The sequence below is a fragment of the Argiope bruennichi genome, chromosome 4, assembly GCF_947563725.1.
Source record: "Argiope bruennichi chromosome 4, qqArgBrue1.1, whole genome shotgun sequence".
NCBI classification, from domain to species: domain Eukaryota; kingdom Metazoa; phylum Arthropoda; class Arachnida; order Araneae; family Araneidae; genus Argiope; species Argiope bruennichi.
The window spans coordinates 79,999,035-80,018,145 of NC_079154.1; the positions used below are offsets into that span (position 1 = coordinate 79,999,035).

The window sequence follows — 19,111 nt, forward strand, 5'->3', positions numbered from 1 at the left end:
AATAGTTAATACACAGAAAGCAATATGTATTACAATTTTTAATAATTGATTATTTTAATGATTGATTATTATTTTTTTTACTCATCTAGTGTTTTCCTAATGATTAAAAAGTGTTTCCTTAGGAATTATTTTAGACTTTCAAAATGCTAAGCGAGCTCAGAAATATTATTCCAAATCGATCGTTAAAAAGATGAAATTATTTTACAGACTGCTATAAAATACTTTTTTAAATTTTAAAATATTTTTAACACACACATTCTAATTTTTAATAAAAATTTTAGGAGCAGTTGATTAGCTTGATTATAACGCACACAAAAAAAGTTTGTTGAGATTCCACAGATTGTTAAAGCTATTCTTTTTGAAGCAGATTTCTTCCTTAAAATCACATTTCATAATAATAGAAAAAATAAAACAATTTGGAAAATCCTAACTTTTTTCCGTCATAAAAATAAAACTTTTTGTTGAAAATTTCCCTCCTTCTATGTCGACTTATTATTTAGAAATGTCAAATAAAATTAAATGCCATCATTTCTTGGAGCTTGTAAGCAACTTAATTTTTTTTAAAAAAAATTGATTCCTTTGTTGCTGATGAGTTTGAAATCAAATTAAGCAGGCTGAATTTTAAAAAAAACTCCTTAACTCATGAGTAGGATGGTATTGTCAAAAGTATTTTTTAACGTGAATAAGAATTTTTCTTAATTTGTTTTTAAAATTAACTTTGACTCGACTTTTTCTTTTCTTAATTTTCAAATAGTAGAAAATAGTTTTGAATAGTAAAACATTACTAAACATCAAAGCGGTAACTTTGATTGAAAGATATAATCTTATATTTAAAAATATAATTCGCTGTAATTAAATATTGGGATTATTCCTCAAAATTTTGAAATAAATTCATTCTTTATACATTGTTAATCATTAATTTATTTTAGATTACTTGCAAAACCATTTCTATTCTTATTATATGAGTGAAAAACATCGAAAATTAATGGCAATAGTAGCCATTTTGAGAGAATTTTTCTTTTTTTTGGGGGGGGGGACTTACTTCCATTGGTGGAGAAATTAGCTTCTAAATTTGTCTTCATATTTAATTTTTATGCATCAGCATTTTTACGTACCGAAACGAAACAATAAATTTTATTCTACTAGAATAAAACGGAAATAGAACGTTTTTTTTAATGAAATGAAAAATCCTGCAAAGTAAAAATCTATGTAATAAAGTGACAATTATTATTTTCTTCATGTTGAATCAAAAATTTTTTAATAACTCTATTTTAGTTTGAATTGATTTTTAATTTCTAGGAATCGTTCCTTCATTTCCTTTCCAGCATGAATTAAGAACGAAAAAGAATTGAGGTTTTATAATCTTACAGAAGAGATATGAAAATTTAAAACAATTCATTTATCACTATTCATTTGAAATAAATGAATGAATTTATTTGTATTATTCATTGTTTATAAATTCAAAACATATATGAAAAACACATATAGTGACAAATGGCTCGATACAAGCTCTGATTTGAGTACGAAGCTATAAATAAAATTTTAGTCGTCTTCCATCGTTTCCAGTAGCTCCCTGTCATAGAGATACTCGGCAAGACCGTTGCTGTCGGACATAGCTCCAAGCCTAGATGCATGTCGAATGAAGCCATCAATGGATTCCACTTGTTCTGTGAAAAACTCATGCTCCAAGTAATCCATCAGCTGAAATGGAAACAGGAAGAATCAGTAGCTTATTCAAACAACATTCATAATTACATAGTTATGTGAGTAAAATTATCTTTTTCTTGATATTAAACAGTGGCGTTTAGTCCATTAGGGCTGCAGAGTTGCTGCTGTCTCTGAAATTATTTTTTATTTATAAGTTACGCTTCCGTGTTTTTTTAAAATCTAATTTACTTTCTTTTCCACCCTAAAAGTTAAATATTCTGTGTCTAATTTTTCGCCCTGAGAATTTGATGGTCAATGAACACGAAGAAAAAAGCACAATAAAAGCGTAAAGAGAAATACCGAAATTGATATTGATTCAATTTGCATAAATTCCAAATTACCTGAATTAGAAAACATTAGGGCTACAATTAGAGCTTATATTGAATTATTTACATCATTATTAATTGAAGTATAAAAATTATTTTTAAAAATGTATTTAAATATGAATTATTCATTAATTCATTACATTATATTTCATTTGGCAAGTCTGTAAAATAATAATTTTTAGCATTATATTTTTTTAAAATTATCTTTTTTTTAATAATCTGTCATAATAATTGAATGATAAAATCTGTATGTGAACTAACCATTAAATAATAATTATCATTAATTTTTAACGACTTTTATTGTTTTGCTTTTTACTTAAATAACTATAAAAACAATGTAATTGTCATTAAAGAAACAATGCTACTAGAATTCTTTGATAATATTCAATCCAAAGACATTAAATATTAGATTAAACATTGCAGCATTTGCAACTGTGAATGTTATAGCATTGGTTCCATTGTTTTGGAAAAAAGATATGAATGCTATAACATTGATTTTCCTTGTTGTGGAAAAATATATGCATGTTATAACATTCAAATTTATAAACCACATTATCATGCATTCATTACTATATTGTCTTAATTTTTTTTTTTTTGAAATTATCATGGGCTTTAAAGTAATGACTGACTGGTTCATCATTTTTGGTTCATTTCAAAGTAGTGACTCACTGGTTCATCATCTCTGGTTCATTTCAATGTAATGACTCACAGGTTCATTACAAAGTAATGACTAACTGGTTCATTTTGTTTTATCTTTTCTTTCTATTGTCAACGAATACGCTAATGGCAAAATTGAATTTTAACATTGTAGAAATAATGTAAGTGATGTAATGCTTGTATATGAGTAACTTTTTGAATTGCTTTTAAATCTTTCTTTCTTTTTTTTTTTTCACTACTCACGTGGGCATCTTTACAGTGTATTTCAGCTATGTCATGAATATGATGAAGATGATTGTAGACTTCTTTTTCAAGGACTATTGCATCATTCACAGCTTCAGTGGCGCTGCCCCAAGAAGTTTTATCAGGCATCTGAAACGTTAAAAAAATATTTAATATTCGCATATAATTTTTAATATCAAAAATCTTTTAAATAAACAGTATAAAATTTGGCAAGTCAAAAATTTCATATTAAGAGAGTCGTTAGTAGTAAAACCAATTATTAAGTAGTTAGTAAACACTAACAATATTTAGTCATTTAATTTAAAATCGGACTCATTTATGATTAAATTGGCGGATGAACTTTTTAAAATTACATTAATCTATTTATGCTTACAAGAAATATATTCAATACAAGGTGTCAATATATAAACATTTATTAAAAATTGTGATAAAGTATTATATATTAATAACATCTTCTGCTGAAATATTTAAATAAATTAATAACAAAAACTATAGGTGGAAAAAAATCCTATTGACATCTAGTAAATATAATCCTATAAATGTACTAACTTCATGTTGATATTGGGGGGGGATCAGTAAGGGGAAACTTGGCAATTCATATTTCTTAAATTTTTCATTTTTAAAAGTGAATTCAATGAAGAATAATGTTTCATAGTTGAAAGATGATAAAAGGAATTCAGCTTTTAAATTAATAATTTAAAAATTCATAAACAGGTGTTTTTTTTATTTATTCACGAATGTCAATGCATAACAAATAATCGTATAATTCGAGGATTAATTTATCAGATGAAGTTTCAATGCTACGCTTGGCAAGTTATCACTTTGGTCTTTATTATTTGCTTGAACGAATGAAGACAATCTTTACAGATTTCTCCCAAACTTTCACTTTTAAAGGGTCAATTATAAATATAAACTCTTTATTCGTACTCCTAAATAAATACTCTTTATTCTTAGTAGCAACTAGTCAATGTTTAAGTGTGGCTTCTAATCTAAATTCTTCCAGTTTTCAGAGTTTAATGCATCATATTTCAAGGAATGGTTTCTCCAAAACTCTCTAGCATACTTTCCAATAAAGATCTCATCACCCTTCCTTTCATAACATTTTGGACCTTGTATGTGATCGCAAAAGCCTTGAATGACATTGATGGTTAAGAAACACAGAATTCTGGCGTGAATCTAGCAATTTTACTAAATCGATCATGCGAATATTTATTTTGGATTCTTCTTTTTTTTTTTTTTTTTTTTCTGGCCGGTTGAAACCAAATTTTAACACGAAACTACAGATGTAATCACATGCTGAAATTCATTGCTTTAATTCATTGCATTTATGAGATATTGCGTTTAAGCGCATGCAAAAGTACAGACCGGCAGATGGTGAAGTCTTTGATAATTTTAAAATTTGAAAAGAACATGTATTTTAAATGCGTGTGAAGTTTTATCTGTTTATATATTTTGTAGTTCGCCGGCGTCCTGGCATAGGGGTAGTGCGTCTTCCTTATAGGCTTCCCGGGTTCGAGTCCCGGTTCAGGTATAGTTCTTCTTCTTCTGTGTTCTGTATGTGAGGTATGGGGATGTGCCCCCTTGTAAAAAATGGTTGTGCAGGCGAATGTGACTCATGAAGTAGCTAAGTGGTACTCTTGGTCCTAGTTGGCGCTACTGTAAAAACAAGAGATGCTCACTTCGGTTTAAATCGCTGACAGATAACTGTTGGTGGACTTGTAAAGTGCCATAAGCCGCAACATACGGTTATCGAATTTTGACGAACGCCTTGTAAATGGATTTCCTACAAAATTTGAAGATATCTACAAATTTGGTCTAAAGTCTATGTATCAAATTTCATCCGCCTAATTCAGAGCGCTTTTGAACAGACAAATAGACAGACATAATGCCAAAAGTGTGTTTTACTAATTCAGGGAGACCTGAAACGTTGAGATTCGTCAAAATTTCGACTTCAAATTTTTTGACGCTTTCTCTATACTTTTGGAACTCTTTTTCTATACTTATGTGACGCTTTGTCTATACTTCTGTGCCGATTTCTCTATACTTTTGTGACGCTTTCTCTATACCTCGTGCGCGAGAAAGTAAACAGAAATCGAAAATAATTTATATATTCATCAATTTATAGAAATTTGTCAAATAAACTTTAAAAAATAACGATCATGTACATTTCATTAATAAAACAAATTATGTTTTCTCTTGTAGCATGGATGGAGAAAAACTTAATTGGGTAGCTATTTCAGGCAAAATCTATCCATACTGTCTGTTTTCAGAACAGGAAATCCTAAGCGCTTTCGTGCTTGCACTACTCCATTTTGATTGCACGAAAATAGAAAAGTCTGAGATGTTTTTTTATATCAAAAACTATATAGAAACATTACACAGTTTCGAATTGAAACAAAATAGTGCAACTTAAGAACAAGAAGAGAATCAAATTGGAAAAGAATAGCAAAAGCGAAAATAAGTCTAACAAAGAACTCAGTAAAGTGCTCTTTTTACCCTCTGTGTATCCTGTGATGGATAAGTCAACTATCTAACTCTCCGACCCGCCCTAAGGCACACGGATTTAAACCATAAAACTGAATGACCGGACCGCCGCAACAGCAATTGGCGGGAACTGTGGTTGAGTCCTAAGGGCCATCACCGGCCACAGTACAACCCTCCCCGAAGGAAGTATGTCCCGTCATCGATGGGAGGAGCCAGATCCCCCACCTATTAGTGTACCCTCCAGGGTGGCGAGATCCATCCACCATGCCGGAAGCATCTCATCCTCATTTCGAGGTGCCCCCCATCGAGGGTATCCTGTATTAGGGCGACTTTATCCATCCGAGTATCCGAGGGTATTAGGGCGACTTTATCCATCACAGGATACCCTCGGAGGTGCACCTCATTTTGAAGTGCCCTCCGAGGGTATCCTGTGATGGATAAAGTCGCCCTAAAGTAATAGGCTTAGAATTCGAAATGAACACCGTATTAACAACATTGGAAGTAGAAATTAAAAATCTTTGACACCTCAATTGGACTTCACGAATATATTGATTAATATGTGCATTCTTTGCATTTTGATGATTTTTGTTATCCTGTAGATCAGTTTTTATAACTATAGAATACGAAAATAATTCTTAGACAATTTAGTTTTAATGTGCCAAAAAGTCAGTGCATTGCACGCTCAGAAATGCGCTGCAAGCTGAAAATAACTTTCACTCATCTACCAAAAATAAATAAATAAAATCAGGAAACATTTCAAGGTATCGATAAAGAATCATAAACAGATAAAGAAAATTATTCCCTTTTTAATGATAGAAGACTGATGTCGACCGATTTCTAAAAAACGCAACCAGAAATTCTTTTCAAAACTTATATTTTGAAAAAATATTCCGTTAGTATTTATTTGGATCGGCACATAAAGCCAATTCTTAGTCTGTGTTGCTTCTTAAGTAAAGAACGTGAGATTTAGCACGTATTTGTATATAGATAGCAATTTGGATTTTGTTGATGCGAGTCATAAGATGCTGTTTTAGCTTTTCTTACAAAACAGGAGTTGCATCTGGAAAAGGATTGTAAAAGAGTAGCAAAAATTGCTCCTTTTATTTTACTCTTATAAGATCATTTAGATTCTAAACGGAATATGGATGCATTCTTCAAATACAATTAATGAAACTGAAACAACTTTTTTGGCTTGAATTAAAACAGTGCAAGTAGGTGTTTTAATCTTTTTTAAATAATTAAAACCTTATTTTTTGCTATCAACAAATAAAAATCATTAAAAAATTAAGAAAGATATAATCATAACAAGTTTATAGTATCAAAAATTTTTTTTAACCTTCACCATATCAGTGCATAACAAAATAAAAATGTTGTTAAAAACTGTCTAAATTTGATTCAATTTTTTTATTTCAAAAACTATTAAAGATAGGTTTATAAATGCTTATGACTATTAGGATACTACTGTAAAGGCAGATCTTTTAAACCTTTTTGTAATAAGTAAGTTCTTATAAAGTTTTGTATTACAATTTTAGAAAAAAAAATATCTCTTCAAGTTAGAAGTCACAAGGGCCTATACAAATATGAACATTTTTAAAATTCTTTAATACACTTAAACTGCAGTTTACAGCTATGATTAGATCATAAAATAAAATAGTAAAAATTAACATCACTTTACTCATGACAGGAATCAATATAAACATGGTTTTGATGTTGTTTTATACAAGAGGATATCACAGTAATAAAAAATATAATGCATGACAATATGAACCGGAAATGAAAGTATTACAATTTATTACATTTCGACATAACTGCCAATCATGGTAAGGCATATGTCCCAGTGCTGAATCAGTTTGAAAATTCCAGTCTGATAAAACGCCGTTGGCCCATATGAGGTCATCGTCAGAGCCAATCTTTTGACAACTAAGGGACCTCTTTGGACTTAAATAGAATAAAATTTGAAGGGACCATTTTTTGGCTGTATGGTGGGTGTTCAAAACCTTCCGAGTCGATTCTTTGTATTTTGAACGATGAAATTCTATGGATTCGGGATTCTCAGACTGAGCCAGCACTGGGACAAATGCCGGAATGTGAATGTCAGTTATGCGGAAAAGTAATAAACTGTAATATTATCATTTCATCTTCATATTATTATACATTACATTTTTTATTATAATATACGAAATTATATGCATTACTTAATGACGTATTTTCGTATATTTATACCGTGACTTAAATTACTGTTCATTCGTAAAACAAGAGAATGAATAGCACATATCTTGGAAATCTGATATATATATATATATATATATATATATATATATATATATATAGAGAGAGAGAGAGAGAGAGAGAGAGAGAGAGAGAGAGAGACTAAAAAAGAGTTCATACTTACATCGATGTTAAAATCTGTAAATTTACTTCCTCTTAAATTTAGATAGTCGATAAATTTCTGCGCATGCTCTCTTTCTTCCATGGAATTTTTCCTAAAGAGTTTTGCAAATCCTTTTCTAGCAACACCATTCTGATCAAAGTGCGCAGCCTGCAAAAAGATTTCAAAGGCATTCGAATTAAAAATATTTTTGTTTTAAAGAATGATTTTTTTATAATGAAACTTAAAATATCATTTATTGAAAAAAATAGAAGTTTGGAAATATTTAAATTGACTATTCTAAAATATTTTTCAAATATGTAAAAAATTTACAGTCATAACCAGATTTGTAATGAGATAAATTCATAAATTATGATCTCAATATTCCTTCAGAAGAAATCCATTCATATCAATAAAATATGAATATCTTTTTCGCAAAATAAATTAGCTCCAACACTTCAGACGCTCACGCAGTAACGTATCGAGAGTAAATGACGTCATTTTGCGGGTGGGACGTACCTTTTTATGTTTCATTAATCGATTTCTTTCTTTAACACCAAGTTAGTTCATTTTTTATTAGTTATTTTATCTATTTTTCATCTTGTTAATACGACAGACGTTTTCATCAAGTGATATTAAAATGCTCCAAAATCGCTTTGAGCAACAAAAAATGCCGTTCTTCCCTAAATATTTTCAATATTTTCATTATATCTTCACAATATTGTACTTTATTCAGGAAGAGTATCAAGCAAAATTTTGCCGTTGTCTTATTGCGCTAATAAGTTTCGTTTCATAAAATAATTCTTGTCTAGATATGTTAATCCAAGTAGACTTAGAATCATTATCTCAAAATCTAATTTTGGTCCTTTACCTTTCCATTTCTACTACCTATTCTAGAACACATTGCGCAAAAGCATTCAAATTTTAAGAAATGTTTAAACATTTTTTTGTAGTGATTTCTTGATGAATAATATTATTTTCTGTCATTCTAAATTTGTATGATGCTTTTGGTGAATAATGAATTAAAAATACAAACATAGACTGGATTTCTAAAAAAAAAAAAAAAAAAAAAAAAAAAAAAAAAAAAAATCGAACATTCATTATTTAACTATCAGTCAATTTTGCCAAATAAATGATTAAATTTGGCGAATGGTAAGAATAAGTATGTATATAGAAAATTTAGTAAGTGATTCTTTTAGTTAACTTGGTGCAAAAGTGAATCCTTGTAGAACCTCGAATACCTTAAGAATCTAATTCAAGGTCATGCATCAGGCGAAATGGAGAGAATTTCATAAATAATTGAAACAGAATTAGTATAAGGTAAATGCTCTTGAGTAATGAAAACGTTAACAAACATTTTTGTTTCCTCCTACATAGGGATACATAGAGAAATCGATCGACTCTAAGTTCAGAAGAAAATGACAATAAATTCCTTCCCAAAGACGGTCTCTGGTCGTCTAACTCATATTTCTTTCAGATTGAACTGATGTTTTCTTATTTCAGAAAGCTTATTTCAACTGAAACTTTCAACTGTTCAGTCTTATGAATGAGAGAGTGCATAAAGCAATGTTATCAACAGATGAAATATAAACAGATCAATTATCGTGATAAATAAAGATTATCAAGGTCTTATACAAGATATAACAAAAAAAAATAATCTATGTTTACTTTTTGAAGAACAAAAATAAAATTGTCTTGCTTTATGGCTATCTATAAAGACGTGTGGGGCTAATAAATGTGAAGTACAGCAAGAATTATTTGAAAAGTAAATGTACACAAGAAATAAGTTGAAAGAAAAAATATATTTTTGACTTGAGCTCAAAAAAATACCTACTTAACAACAGGAAAAAATCTTTATTTAATTAATACTTAAAAACATTTTTCATAAACGCTCATTTTCCATAAAAATAAGCATTTGAGAGCTCAATAATATTGTTTAAAAATTCATCATTTTTGTGCGTGAAAGATAATATCCTTAATAATGGGTAATTTATGTGTTAAAATTAACACATTTCGGCCAGATGTCTTCTTTTCCTGCCTTCTGTGCAAAAGCATACTTCATATAGCTTTTTTATATAGTATGGTTTCATGTAGCTTATTTCATACCCCATACTGCCAAACATCTGTAAAATTACAGAGATATTGATAGTTATGGTGCACTGTTCCACTTTTCCAAATTAGTTCAAAACTTTAAAAATATACAATTCTTCTCATAAACCGGAAGAAAAACTCGACAAAATCAAATCTCAAAAATGGAATCTATATTGTTAAAAATTGTCGACTTGATCAATCCTATTGACTGTGAATTCTGCATGTAATTTGCAGAAACCACACTTGACTAACTAATTTAAGAAATACCTATTCATTGAAATAAAAATTTAAAAATAATTGTGTTCGAAAGCAATAGCGTTGAAAATAAAATACTTTGAATAGATATTTTTTTACATAATTTTGTTATATTTCTATTAATTTTCATATAACTCATTCTAAAATTTTTAAGCGGTTGAAAATTTTACAGCAAACTTTGGAAACTTACCATATTCATGTAGGTAAGGCTGGCATGCATCTCGATATTAACCTGAGATCTCAAAAGTGTCGTACATGCTGGATAGAGCTCATATCTGTCCGAGGGTACATCTTTCACGTCATTCTTGGTGAATTCTGAAATATGAAACATAAATTTATTGCGTCTCGAGTCACAGATGAAATACAATAATAAAAACTGCAAAAAAAATAAAAAAATTAAATGCGTGGATTATAATTGGTACACCAGGATCGTTCAACCAGGTGCCTGATTATTCTTTGTTACATGATAAATCTTCATGAAAAGACATAGTATGACTAGAGTAAACAATTTCCCTAAAAATAAATACCATTCAGTAGGAGTTCTTTATCCCAAAAATTAGTAGCATAAAAAAATAAAGGGAAAGAATAAAGCCATTATTCTTTAAATCACTGTAAGAAAAAAATGGCAGTCACAAGAAAAACGAGGAGGAATACATTTTGGAACACAGGGAAACAAATGACGTTGAAAAGATGAATGACATAGAAAGAAAAGTTACTGTATAAACGCAATTTGGTCGTCGTCGTATAATAATTCATAGTTATGATAAGTATTCGTATAGAATTGTGTTGATAGAAATTTACTGAATATTAATAAAATTCCGAAACCGGCTAGAGCAGTAAGATACAAATTGCATATTCTATCTCCTGTGATATCGCAGTGTTTAAGTCATTGGAAATATTTACAAATGCAATTTTTAACTACTTAAAGTAAATTAAGTAGTTAAAAAGATCATCATTTCCCAGATTGATAAATTGGGATTTTTTACGTAATTATATGGGAAAATTATTCAGCAATCATTACATATTTCATTTCTAGTCTTTCTAAATCTTTATAAATACAAAATTTTAAGTTCACAGCTATGAGATATAAAATTCTTTGGTGAAAAAATTCTAATGCAAAGAATAATCATTTTTTATTCGAGATTTCATTTTTTCAAATTTTTCAAAGCAAATTGTTTACACATTTTCTCCTGAGTATGCATTTTTAATTTTAGGACAAAAAATTGTTCATATTTTGGCTCATAGGAGATAAATAACGAAACGGTGTTAAAAATTTATAAAAAAAAAATGGAAAATATTTGAAATTCTTACATAACTGTGCGTGAAGCAATTTTTCATTGAAATCCAATTTTAGTGACTAAAGTTCTACCTTTACCAGATCGAGCGTCAAATTCTTTTTGTAGAAGAATAATATTACTTCTGAATCGCTTAAGACGTTTCGTTAGGTGGGGCCGCAATTCTCTTACTGTTCCAAATTTTTGGCGAATGGTTCTGCGTTTCAAACAAATTGGAACATTTACAGTGAAACTTGGAAAGCTCAAATCAAACGGAATGCAGAGACACAACTGTCTGCAGTTATGTTGAAGACGCAATAAAAAACTCATATGACAACTGTAATGTAAATGCAATTCAATAACTTTTCATATTCTAATAAAGGGAAAGCTGTTGCATATATTTAAAAATACATTTTATTTAGACAATAGATACATTTCTCTTCCTATTAGTCAAAATATGGGTTAATCAAGTAAGGACTAAGGGCTTATAAATTCAAGGCACTCTGATAATTGCAACTTCCTGATTTTCTCTCGGTCTATTTTCTTTTAAAATAAGAATAATTCTATACATTTTTGAGAAAAACATAAGTATTGTCCCTAAAGAAAAATAATTCACTTTGTGAAACAAAAATTATTTTATGGCAATTATAATTACAACAAGATTAAAGAATGAAAATAAGATTATACGTCACAAAAGTCGAAACCGACTGACAGAGCATTAGTCTTTCATTCTTGTATAGAATTATGATTAATATTTTGTTTATGATATCTGAATGATTCCAATTCCCACCTATTCCCTTCTATTTATATTATTTTACTAAGAGCAGTAAGTACTCTATAAAATTATGGAATTGAAATCTTTACAGCTTCGACAAAGGTTCTTTTTTTAAAAAATTAATATTAAGATTCAGAAGATAAACCATTGTTCTTATAATCCATTTGTTTCTGAACGATATAATTAACAACTGATAAGATCACTACTTTCATTTTAGAATCGAAATTTTTATATATTAAAAAAATAACAAATGCTATACAAAAATTAACGAGAATAAATTTACTCGGATGGAAAAAAAACAGACGAATTTTCTGTACTGAGAATGTAAAATATTCATAAATCTGTAGTTAAAAAAAAATTCGATTATAAATTTCTAGGAGGCATAAGATTTCCACTTTCCAAAAATTTGAAATTGAGCTACAAAAAAATTTTTCTAAACCCTTAGAGCATCAAATATTACTCAATTTTTTGCATAAATGAATGAATAAAGAAAAGTTTGGCGTGCCTGAAATGTCATACTTTAAGTGAACCACACAAATATTAATCTGGAAATACTCGTAAGCAGGAGATTCTTTCTGGAAACAGGAAATTCCTGGAAAAGGAAGAAGGCGCGCCGTCTGACAGCTCTATTAAATTCATATCAGTGCTGTGGGAAAGGAAGTTTCCTTCACTTAGTGTCTATCTTATTTCCTCACAACAAAGCGCATTATAGGCATTTTTTATTATTTCAAAAATCTATGAATAGTTATATGGGATAATAAGTGACAAGAAATGACAGCACCGATTTTTTTTTCATTATTTCCAGTGAAGGAAAGAATAAATTTTTAAAAGAAATATCGTGCACAAAGCTAAATTCAATTTCAAAGAAATAATTAAGAAGCCACTTGATAAAGACACTTAATAAAACTAGAAGATGTGCCTGTCAAGATAGGCTGGTGTCCTGTTAATAATCGGACGCTCAGATCTGATTAAATGTTATTAGATTTTGATTCGTGTCATTCTCTGCTTTACTGATCTGTGTTTTCTTGTTGTGGGATCTTCCCCATATATTATGTTCGTGAACAATAAATAAATATCCAGTCATTTAAATAGAACTAAATCAAACAGTGATCCACTAACAGGAAAAAAATGCATTTTCAAATATAAAGTAAATTTAAAATAAATGCAGAAAGAAAATGTCATCAATAACTTTTTAACTAGCCTTGAAGCCAGAATATAATTAGCTCATAAACGTTTGCTAAAATCCAGCATAAAAATGTAAATAGATTGGGAAGTTTATTATCCCATAATTAATTTTTATTCATGCTGAGTTTTATTTGAGCATAGATAAATCAATCGATTAACACATTAAAAAAACCTAGCCGATTTTCTTAACTCTAAAACGATAATTGAGATCTGCACTTGTCGCAAACCAAATGGATGGGAGCTATCTTTAACTCCCCCCCCCCACACACACACATTCCAGCATTATATATACTGATACTTTTTTTATGTATTTATAAATGACAAATCTCTCTCTCTCTCTCCCTCTTTTTTCACTAAATTCTTCAGAGCTTTTAGTGCAGCCAGTTTCATATGATGAATCTTTTTTGCTATACATAAGTGCAAGTTTTATTTAAACTTCATCACGAATCCTATTCTTTCAGGCATTATACAGGAATATGGAAATAGCGATTAAAAATGTAAAATAAATTAAGATAATTCGAAATGTTGAACTGTTTTTTTAAAGAACGAACTCTTATCATTCACGAACATAGTATTTTTAATTGTTAAGGAACATCTGTATGATAGGCTTATCTGAAGATAATACTGAATGGACTTAGCCTTGGTAGAAGTATACTATGGCTGGAAGTATCATGGTCAATTTTTGTTAGATAAACAAGATAAACCATTTTTTTTCAGGTCTTGATTTTATACCATGTAGTATTTGGTGTAATGCTCTATGGCAATTTTTTTCCACAAAAATTCAATCTCATGACCCTGCCAGTTTTGATTGAAAAAAAAAAGAGTGCATTTTTAAAATCTGGAATATAGAATATATCTTAGACATTTTAATAGTAAACAAATCCTTCAAACTTGTTACCGTAATACTATTTTTTGGTGTTCGTTCATCAAAAATTTTTTTAAATGGCATATGTTTTTTTTTTGGTGGGAGGGGGGTACCATATTGTTTTTTTTAGAACAAAAAACGCGTGGCGTTTTATAACGTTATTTATCACGTAAAAACTGTAAAATATAAATCAATTATTATAATTGATTGAAAATCTTTTAATAATACAAATTTTAATTATGCTTTTTACTATTCCGAAGCTCTCATTTCTTAAAGTCTGTACTTTTTCATCTTATTAGAAGTTAAAATCAGTTTCATGGAGCTGCCACAAACATTTATTTGAATATTGAAACTCTACGCTATTTTTATAATTACCTTTTTCAACTGCAAAAAAAAATATCTTAGATGAAGATATTATACATCGTATTTTCTGGTAGTGACTAGTGGTAGAAAACTTACACTTTGTCACCACAGAAGATTTACTGTGATGTTATAAAAATAAGTCATAGAAGGTTAAAGAAATTGTATGGAAATTCCTTGTACCGTAAACTTGGACAACTTTTTGCATTTCTTCCAACTTTTTTGTAAAAATTACAATGAATAACAATATTTCAAAATCATCATAAGTCTTTAGTCTCGATCGCTAGAAACGTAAGCAAAAATATTCGAAATATAGGAATTACAATGTTAAAAATTCATTCAAGGTCTATATTTTACAAGTTAGAAAAAAAATTCCCCATGGTTTTAACAGTAAGTAGGGTCAATTACCTATCTATATGATATTCATTTAGCAATCATTTAGGTAAAACCATGTTCAAGGATCTCAATGTATTGCCATTTATCTTTTATTAAAAAGTTTTCGTGCAGATTTCTACCAACTATTCCGCAATGAACCAAATGCACTGGCAAAAAACCAGTGAAAATTGTGTCTTTTAAAATCTTTTTTTGTAAATTTTGGTTTATTATTTCGTTTATAGTTTTTACAAATATAAACGAATTCGTTTATAGTTTTACAAATATAAATAGTTACAAAGACTTTGTAACTTATTTCTGAATCGGCAAATATTGTTCTTGTTATCAGCGATTTCACGTTAGAAATATTTGAAACAGTGATATCTTTTTCGGTATTTTGGCATGCAGAAGTAATGATTAAAGTCTTTTTTTTTTTTTTTTTTTTGGTTTTCGCTTATTCTGGATTTAGAAATTTTAATGTCAAGTATTTCACAGCGTTTTAGAACTGTGGAAAAGAAATATTTGTTTTCAGAAAGCCCAAAAACTTATCCTTCAATCAATAGCTTGTTTACTTGCAGCATTTTGAAAGAAGAATAAATTTAAAAGTAGCAGACAATATTCTTCATTTCAAACAATAAGCTGTTTCCAGAAATTTTTATTCTAAAACATTTTTTTTTAAATTCACTTTTGAAATAATTCTAAAAGTGTGCAAATACCCACTGTATATGTTTATTTAAACAAAACAAGTAGTTTTTTTTTTTTTTTAATTTTTACTAACGCTTAAATAAGTGAGATTTTTGAAATACTTAAGCTCATTATCAAAAACACTTGTTCAACAAGTTAAAAACAAAAGTACTGATTAAAACTTTTAAATATCTGATAAGGTTTCGCAAATATATTATTGATAAATATTTTCTCTGTACAGCGAAATCATTGGCGTCTTTAGTGGTTGGTTCAAGGAACATCATTTTTTTTTTTTTTTTTTTGAAAAACGGGCAGTGTTGTTCCTGCTTACGGTATTTATACAAAATAAAAAATATATATTAATTAAAAATTTACTTTTATTGAAGTAGATAATATATTATATGAATCATCCGACATTTTTATGGGCATTTCTGGGAACAATAAAAATGCATATATGAATTTGTGAGAATTTTTTTTTTTTATCATTAGTTATAAATTGGATTCCAGATATTTAAATATGTTTTTAAAATTAAAGAATGAATAATATTTGTTTATAGCTTATGTAAATATTATTGCCATACATTCTATTATTTGTTGCAATAATTTTTAAAAAAAACTCTAGCCAAAACTTTTGAAATCAATATTTATTTCGATCTGAGAATTTTCTTTGAATACTTCATTACATTAAATATTTATCATTATCTATAATATTATGTCAAGAAACTTTATTTTATAGTGTTTTATTCCCACGTTAGATTAGATATTGCATAAGATGGATGCCATACTAAACAAAACATTTTAATCATGATAATAAAATGGATCAACGTGTCGACGTAGTCACATGACGCATACGAGCCAATGATATCACCTTCTATTACTTCTATATATTCGCATGCAATGAAATCCAAAATGAAAACGGTACAAGTACGAATTGATTCTATAATCTTATATCAACTATTTTCATAATGCCGATGCAAATAATTGTTAGATCATTCACTTAAATCATAAAAAAAATTGTGAAATGAAATTTTAAACTTCAATATGAGTGAATTTAAGGAAATTTTTATAATTCTGTCATGAAAAGCTCTGTTATAAAAGTCAAAAATTTGTTTGATATTTTGGAAATTAAATTTATGTTTTCTGTTAACTTTTAAAATTAATTAAAGGATGTATTAGTATCGTTTTAATACATTATGTAAACAAATAGTGATTATTGTATAAAATACATTTCCTCACCCTACTTTGTCTAAACTACTGAACTTTAGACAGAACTACAAAATATCATAATATTTTTGCGTTAATTAAAAAAAAGGGGTTTTCTCATTTTATTAAGATATCAGAATTTTTATTTACATTTTATTCTTAATACTCAAAACTTATCACTTTTTATCCTTTGTGTTTTATATTTTTTGACATTTTGAATCGTACCATTTACATATAACTAACTCTAATCCTAAGATTACCGTAGCATAGACAAGTATGACCCTTGCGCCATAGAACCCACTCATTTACTCATTCTTCTATATCTCCCATTCACAAAGTATAGTATATATATTCATAAAGTATATATATCTAAAGTATATATAGTATTCTATATCACCCATTCATAAAGTATAGTATATATATTCATAAAGTATATATAGTATTCTATATCTCCCATTCATAAAGTATAGTATATATATTCATAAAGTATATATATCTAAAGTATATATAGTATTCTATATCTCCCATTCACAAAGTATAGTATATATATTCATAAAGTATATATATCTAAAGTATAAATAGTATTCTATATCTCCCATTCATAAAGTATAGTATATATATTCATAAAGTATATATATCTAAAGTATATTTAGTATTCTATATCTCTCATTCATAAAATATAGTATATATATTCATAAAGTATATATATCTAAAGTATATATAGTATTCTATATCTCCCATTTCTGACAAACATCGTTTTTTATATCTTAAAAATAAATAAATCCAATCAATCAAATCTCATATCAATGAAATTAATAAGTTAAATTATTTTCAACAATGAAAATAATTAAATCAACCCAATGATTCGAGTATTATAATCAACAGATTAGGTATTTTAAAATTGTGATGTTCAGAAAGTTTTACAACAAAGTTTATTTAAAAGCATTGGTAGAACGAAATAAAAAAATCGTTTAGAATATGTATATTCGAAATTTTATATATATTTTTATACAAAGAATTTTTTAAAAAATAGCTTTCATTTATCATTAATTTATAATCGAATTTTAATTAGATAGCTTTAGCTAAGATAAAACTTAGGCCATAAAGCTACAGAAATCTTTGTATTGTTCATTTTTATCTCTAAATTACGTGTTCAGAGAAATGAGCGCCATGTTCTTATCAAGTATTTTCTGAGGTTACATCGCCAACATCAGTGTTTACATTTATTATATACAATAACTTTGATGAATTGAAGCACTAGTAATGTATTTCAGCGTTTTAAAGTCTTGTCTGCCTTTTCAAGAATTAAGTAATTAGATTTTAGGTATCCATTCAAAGATTATTTGTAGTTTAAGTAAATGCAAATTATTCAAAAAAAAAGTTTTGTGGGCAGCTGTTTTTTAAAATTTTTTTTTATTATTATTTTCTTTGTTTATATTGATATTTCTAATGCTTTCAGAATTTCCGTTGTTCAGTCTGTTAGTCAAAGTAGCAACAAATTTAAAAGACAGAAATCACTTGGACAAAATCAAATATTTCAGGTTTCTTTTGCGTTTTTATACGGATTATTATAAGAATCAGAGATTTAAATCGAACAGACATTTAATTTAGAAATAAATTCATTCGTAAGTCAAACGGTTAAACAAAAAAATTCTTTACAATTACAATTTTTTGGTAAATATTCATGAAATGTTAAAGTTGGGAAAAAAAATTGAAAGCTGTTTTTTAACTATTTTTTTAATACTGTTTTAATAAAAAAATATTTTAATGACAAACTTGGAAATATTTGATACAAAAATTGTAACCATTCCCAAATATTCAAAATTCAAGAACAAAGGACATAGATATTTAATTATATCTGTTTTATTTTAATATAAAAATTAAAATGATTATTTTGAAATTTTATTGAAACTAAAAACATTAAACTTAAAACGAATAAATAAACTTACGTGATACACCCAACACACTCGCCAGAATCATACAAAGAGATGCCCAGAGCCAAACCATATTAATTCTATTCATTTTATAATCGCCACAATCGTTTATCCTCTGCTCTCGTACCACTAAACGTTAATTGGGAAGTCGAGTTCACTAGCAAAAAGAAAACGATCAAGGGTCAGCGGTGATAAGGTCGATAACATCAATTCCCTGACCTTAGACACGTAAAAGTAAACGCAGTTCCGCTAAAAGGCCTTGTTTTTGGGAGAAATTTCTTGGAGCTGGCAGTTTTAGTTTCTGGTTAGAATTGGGGGCGTCGCTAGG

General features: G+C 28.3%; 1 protein-coding gene across 1 annotated transcript; it reads right to left on the reverse strand.

Moving 5' to 3' along the window:
- Nucleotides 1-1,412: 1,412 nt before the first annotated feature.
- Nucleotides 1,413-18,955, reverse strand: LOC129966002 (ferritin, heavy subunit-like). The gene is made up of 5 exons (XM_056080331.1): nt 18,799-18,955; nt 10,322-10,446; nt 7,810-7,956; nt 2,934-3,062; nt 1,413-1,701 (listed from the first exon to the last, which is right to left on the reverse strand). The coding sequence occupies exons 1-5, from the start codon at nt 18,869-18,871 to the stop codon at nt 1,543-1,545; spliced, it is 633 nt and encodes a 210-aa protein (XP_055936306.1). The 5' UTR covers nt 18,872-18,955; the 3' UTR covers nt 1,413-1,542.
- Between the last annotated feature and the right edge of the window lie 156 nt (nt 18,956-19,111).